Source organism: Mus caroli, chromosome 11 (assembly GCF_900094665.2).
Source record: "Mus caroli chromosome 11, CAROLI_EIJ_v1.1, whole genome shotgun sequence".
NCBI classification, from domain to species: Eukaryota; Metazoa; Chordata; class Mammalia; order Rodentia; family Muridae; genus Mus; species Mus caroli.
In genome coordinates this window covers 65767078-65773833 of record NC_034580.1, presented here as the reverse complement: position 1 = coordinate 65773833, position 6756 = coordinate 65767078, and the positions used below count along the sequence as shown (strand labels likewise).

At 41.8% G+C, this 6756-nt stretch overlaps 1 protein-coding gene across 2 annotated transcripts in view; it reads left to right on the top strand.

Moving 5' to 3' along the window:
* Positions 1 to 4970, top strand: part of Derl2 (derlin 2) — an 11794-nt gene extending 6824 nt beyond the window's left edge. For both annotated transcript variants that reach the window (XM_029483579.1, XM_021175741.1), the window contains exon 7: positions 1989 to 4970. In XM_029483579.1, coding sequence (XP_029339439.1) covers positions 1989 to 2094 — 106 coding nt within the window. In that variant the 3' untranslated portion in view covers positions 2095 to 4970. The remainder of the gene's footprint in view (positions 1 to 1988) is intronic.
* Positions 4971 to 6756: the final 1786 nt, after the last annotated feature.

Below are 6756 nucleotides of genomic sequence, written 5' to 3'. Positions count from 1 at the left end.
AATCCACCTGCCTCTGCCTCCCGAGTGCTGGGATTAAAGGCGTGTGCCACCACCGCCTGGCTCATATCTTCATTTTTATACTGCAGTTTCTAGAGCTATAGTTTTAATTTATAAGACCTTTTTCTGCTCTAGAATGTTGTGTTCTTGGGAACTATTACATGAAGGAGGGGCTCTATTGAGGCAACAAAATGATTTGATATAAGCTCTCTGTTGTGGAATAGTTACGCAAAAAAGAATGAACATGGTTCAGTGTAACAGGACCAGCTGCTCCCCCAGAAGACCCAGGTTCAATTCCTAGCACCCACTGGCTGCTAACAACTGTCTATAGCTATAGTCCCATGGATTTGATACCCTCTTTTGGTGTACAGATATACATGTAGACAAAATACCCGCATACATAAAATACACAAGTAAATAAACCTTAAAAAAAAGCTAAAATGGAAAATAAATCTCAAAAAGAAAAAGAATGAGCTGGTGAGGCATGCTAGTGTATACCTGTGCCCATCTACTCTGAAGGTTGAGGCTGGCCTCGAACTCAGAAATCCGCCTGCCTCTGCCTCCCCAGTGCTGGGATTAAAGGCGGGCGCCACAACAACAACATCAAGAGAAAAAAATGGAGGAAGTAAATCCTCTGTGACTCTGCACAGCACAGCAGTTTCCCTGCGCTGGACAAGCAGGCTGCTGTCTTCCGCTCTCTACATACTCTTTGGTAATTTCCTACATAATTACTGTATTTGCATCATGTCTGCTTCTCCCTGTCTCCCCTTCAACTCCTTCTGTGTCTCCCCCACTCCTCTTCAAGTCATGACCTCCTCTTTAATTATTATACAGACATACCCAAAATCTATTCACCTATTTAGTCCATCTAGTGTTGCTTGTATGTAGATGTGTTTAGGGCTGACCACTTGGGACTGGGTAATTGTATACACTTTTTTAATAGCTATATAATTTTAATTTTTCAAAGATTTATTTCATAAATGTGTTTGCGACACACTGTATACCTACATTTTATGTGCACAGTATGCATGGATGCATATGCCTACAAAGGCCAGAAGACAGTGTATCCCCTGAAACTAGAGTTACAGGTGGTTGTAATCCCCCAATGTGGGTGCTGGAAACCAAACCTGGGTCCTCTGCGAGCTTAGTCAGTGCTCCTCACTGCTGAGCCGTCTCTCCAGCCCCTGTCTATATAGTTTCTTAAAATGTCATTTCTTAATGTGCAATAATTACTTTTCATAGCTGGGTGTGGTGGTGCACACCTTTAATTCCAGAACTCGAGAGGCAGAGGCAGAGGCAGGTGGATTTCTGAGTTTGATGCCATCCTGGTTTATAGATCCAGTTCCAGGAAAGCCAGGGCTACACAGAGGAAACCATCTTGAAAGAGAAGAAAAGAAAAAAAACATTACTTTTCCCTTATAAATGACCTACAGAATTTTAGTGGCTGCATGATAGTCCGGGGTTCATATTTAACATAATTATATTCCTCCCTTACTAATAGACATCAACTTCAGTTATTGCTTTTCCCTCTGTACTTGGAGTGATGGACGTCCTTGTAACTGAGTCCACACACTCCAACATGGAAGTCACCATCGTAGCCGTTGTAAAGTGAACAATTCAGTGGTGGTACATGCGTTTGTATTGTGCTGCTATGGCCGTTTCCTTAGAAGGTTTTATCTTATAATCCTAAAACTCTGCCCATTACGTAATTCCCTATTTCTGTCATCCAGCAACCACCTTTCTTTTTATGTGCCTGTGAATTTGACTATCCAGGTACCCTATCAGCATTTATTGCTTCCATAGTAACAATTAGTATAAGAGGTAACTATTAATGCAAGTGTTAAATAAGTATAGAGCCTTTAAGGTATAACACCTCTGTAGTTGGCAGGCAGGGACAATACTTACCGGTCTGTGGAAGCCCTATGGGTGCTGCTTTACCGTACGTGCGATCTAAGGTGGCTCTGGCACTGAGTGGTCTCTGTGTGTTTTAGGAGGACTATTTTTGACACACCAGACGAGGATCCCAATTACAACCCACTACCTGAAGAGCGGCCGGGAGGCTTCGCCTGGGGTGAGGGCCAGCGCCTTGGTGGGTAAAGCAGCGGTGCCAATTACGAGACCCATCTGAGAAAGACTCAGTGACATGTCCATGGGGGTCTTTTATCCCTTGTTGCAAAAGCGTGGACAGTTTTGACAGCTTGACAGATTTTTAACTCCAGAAGCACTTTACGGGATGGTACACTGACTAACATAGAAGACATTTCCAGGAGTTTGCCAGGGGTTCCTCACTATGCTGGTACTAAAAGTATAACCTCTTGGAGCCAAAAACTGGAGAACCAGGCACCCTGCCTGTGCCGTGAGCAAGTCCATGGGTATTTGAGCTCAGTGGCACAGGCGGGCGCTCCTCCTCCTCTTTGATAGACAAGGCCGTGGTGTAAATGGAAGTTACGGAGAGGACAAAATAAAACTGAATTCCATCTCTCTCACACTGTATTTAAGCTTTCGTGTGATCTTTTAAATCATGGTAGTGTGTTCTAGCTCTCCTGCGTATGTTTGAACACAGCAGTTTCCGTGCCTGCCCTTGTGTCTCCACGGCTTTCAACTGGATTTCATTTCAAGATTGGAAATACACAGCTGCTATGTACATCTAACTAATTCTAGTTCAGATTGCTAGCCTCTGGAGAGGGAAGATTGGTTTCTGCCATTCAGATAGTTCTCCATCTGAAAACCATGAAGCTTCAAGTTTAGACCACAGGAGGAGGGAGAAGGGAGGGTAATTTCTTGTAGCCAAGGAATCTGACTGTAGAGAAGCCAGCTGTAAACAAAAAGCAACTGTGACATCTCTGAGCTGGAGTTCCTCTACTAAGAAATACCCAGATTAGTAATGGCCACCCTTTGTCAAAGCACAGGAATAAGAATGGGCAGCATTGGGCATGTGTTCCTCTTGTCATTCATTTCAAGAAAAGCTCAAGACCCTTCCAGGGCCAAGGGACTGGTTCACCTTCCCAGTCAGGCAGAAATCAGGGTCTTTGGAAGCAGCCACACTGATGGTTCAGTGAATACTTGTCAAAGATGGTACATCTTGTCTGACTCAACAGTTTTCCATTCATGCTGCTTTATCAGAGCTCAGAAAGATGACCTCAGACAGTTTTCAAACGTCAGAGAGGCGCAGGACTCCCCAGGCTGGGCCATCCTGTTTAGGCTGGGTTGCTTTTCAGATGAGATTTTCTCAAAGGTTGGCATAGGCCTAAGTAAGCTCTAGTAAACATTCTAGGTGGAAAGTTTCAGGTACATTTGAGGTGGAAAGTATTTTAATGACTAAGTGGAACGCAATAAGGAAGGAGTACGGCACTAGTAAATCACTGAAGACCATTGTATCTCTATGGGATGTGGGCCAATGGGACTGCTTTTGTCTTGTTTAAAAATCTTTAAAGTTTAATGACAATCTTAGATTGTATGATCCTTATGGGATTCTTAAGTTTGATGATTGTTTTTGTTCAAGAAGGCCTTGTCAGTAACTTTTAGGAATTTAGTTTTATTATTATTGCTTGCTTTTAAGCCAGAAATGGGTTTAAGATTTTATTTATTTTCCCTTAGTTAACTTTAGATTTAGCTAATTCATGGAGTTATTGTGACCGATCTTTAATTCTAAAATCTCGTCACCAGCTATTTTCATTTTAAATAGTGAATACCTATACATATAAGTGACTGAAAAACAGAAAATATATTTTGGATTATTGTTAGGATGTGAATGTCTAGTGGCAGAACACCATGCTGTGTGACACACTGTCTCCTGGCAGTGCTGATTTCCGTCACTTGGCCTCTTAGTAGTTTGGCAGGTCCCTGGCCCTGTGTTGTTTGACAGGATCCCTGTGCTCACTGGGACACAAGGAAAAGTCCTCACGTCCCCAGCAAACCTCTCAATTCCGATTCTTCCAAAACACACTTCCTTTTTGTGATATGAGTCAACAGAAAAGTGAGGTTGGATTATGGGATTCTGTGACCGCTTAAGCTTACATGAATATAGTTTGAGCCATTTCTTGGATTGATTGTACCAGAAATCTCCGAAAAGCACACACACCTAAAGCATAGGGCGTTTTGTTTCGTTGTTACAGGAATACAGTATATGTTCATTTAAAAATGAATGGACATGCCAATTGCATCTCCATAGGAGATAGATTTTATATACTTTGGTGTGTTTTTTTCACTATGAATTTTTACTTGTTTCTTCCACTTCTTTTTCTGTCCCTCTGTGTCCTCCTGTCTTTTATATTTCTTTTGTACTTGTGTGAGGCAAAGCGTCCACATCCTGGATCTTGAAATGGAACCATAACACTGTCTCTAGGGTCCTCTGGGAGGAATTAGGAAACATTGGAGCTATTGGCATGTTGGCATAACATGCTTCCTAGAATTGCCATGCCTTCGGCCACTGTTTTATTTTGTGGCTATATTTTCCTTTCACGGGTGAGTTCTATCTGTGTTAGCTAAGATCCTGCCCTTCCATCCTCTTCGGGATGACTAAACTACTTACTGTTTTGAGTTTGCATTAAAGTTCTTGAACCCTGCTTGCCTCATTCAGCCACTCTGCTCCGAAGTCTGCAGTCACTTCTTAGCCCTTATCAAATGCATATTTTGTGTCTTTTCTCTGAACCTTGCTCCTACTTCTCCCTTGCAGGGACGTCGATTTAAGTTTCTTCAAGACCCTGACACTAAACTCTTAAAACTAAGGCCTATTTCACTGTCTTCTTTAAATCCTTATGAAGCTTCAAATCTGTACTAAAATTCCTATACCAAATCATATATTGTCTTGTACTGTTCTTAGCTGCTACATGTATGTTAGTTTTGTTTCCCTCATGAGAATGTAAGCTCCTTAAGGGCAGGGACTATGTCTTAATTTTTGTATCCACCACAGTGCCTAGCACTGTGCTTGGCACATGGGTGCTGAATAAATACTTTGTTTATTGATCAGCAAACTATTATCTTGTATTTTTAATTATGAAAGAATCAATGTGTATGTATCCAAACTTGGACCTGGTTGCTAAGGTTTAATATTCTTTCTGGAAACAGGATGGAACAAAACTGACCATGATTGAGAGCAATGGTTTGGTGGCCTTGCAGTCAGAGGAGACCGTGAGCTGGTAGGGTCATGGTCGGACCAGGGAGTTATTTGGACAGACTTGGCCACCTCAGATAAGAGTGAAATGTGTCTGACAGATCATCTTTTGGAGGAATAATCAGAATATTCTTTTGAATGCTTAGTATGTGAGCTTCTCAATATGAAAGCCACCGAGCCACAAGAGGGTTTTTTGGAAGGGCAACAGATTTCAGACCGCCACTGAAGGGCAAGTGAGCAACATGCAGGGAAAGATTTAAGTTTCCAGCTCTGATCGTTTTACCTTTGAGGCTGCCGAGTGAATGGGTTACCAGGAGTGAGCTCCTTACAAAACTGTTAGGTTTTATCTCCGCCTTAAAACAAAACCGAGCCAATGCTTTAAAAGCACCAAAATGTTTGTTTTGCTTTTCTTGTTCTTAAAAAAAAAAAAATGCTTTCATGATAACTGTTGCATATGATTAGTGGGTGCTTCTAGAAGTGGGCTGGGGGGGGGAGGTGGCTCCAGAGGTAACAACACCACCAAGCCTAAAGACCAGAGTTCAATCCCTAGGCCACCACATAACAGGAGAGAAGCGACTGCCATGATTTGTTCTCTGACCTCCCTTCCCCTTTCTTTCTCTCTTTCACTCACACACACACAATGTATGTTTTTTTAAAGAGGTATTTTACTTACCAAGAGGTGATTTCACTCACTCAGATGGCCTGTTTGGACTCCTTTAATTTATATTACTCCCACGTTGGGTTGCTTCGAATGTGCAACTGCCTATTATTCTGTTTACTCAAGGCCCATAACTTGACATACGTTATTTTTCTTTGTAAGGGTTTGATTGCCTTCCTAAATCAACATGGGGGGGGGGGAGGCGTGTGGAAAACATGTCAACTTATTCTTTGTAAGATTTATTTTTACTATTTAAAATTACATGTACTTATATGTGTCTTTACATAGGCATGTGCACATAAGTTTGGGTTACCTTGAGGTTAGAGGTACGGGATCTTCTAGAGCAGGGGTTTCAGGAGATGGTGAGCTGCCTGACATGGGTGTGAGGGAACAAATTTGAGTTCTCTCAAAGAACAGTAAGTAAGCATTCTTAACCCCAAGCCCTGTCTCCATTCCCAAGTCAATACATTCTTCGTGTACATCCTAAACACACCCGACATGGACATTTTTTTAGTAACCCCTAGTGTACTGTCAGAAGCTAAATAAAAACTATAACTGGGATTTGGGGGTGTTTGCTTGTTTTTTGCTTCTCAGATACTTTATTAAGGTCATATTGTAAATGTTATTTAGATAACTATACAGAGATGTTCTGTGTTCTCATCTAACGGTGTAAGTTTAGCTGACATGATTCATCTTGAATGGGCTGATTTAGTAAAAGATGAGAGCCATTAATCCCATTCCTACCCAAATTTCCTGGTAAACCTGGGTGTAGTAAAGTTTCATGGGGGGACCCAGACATTCTTTAAAAGGCTTTAAAGCATCTCAACAGGACCAAAGCCACAGGCCATACGGGATTCCACAACAGACAGGTCCACATCTGGGTTTTAAAACAAAACAAAACAAAAAACAGGTCTGCATACCAAATTTGATGGATAGCCTTCACATGAGTTGAGAATTATAGAACGCCACATTCTGTATAAGAAACACA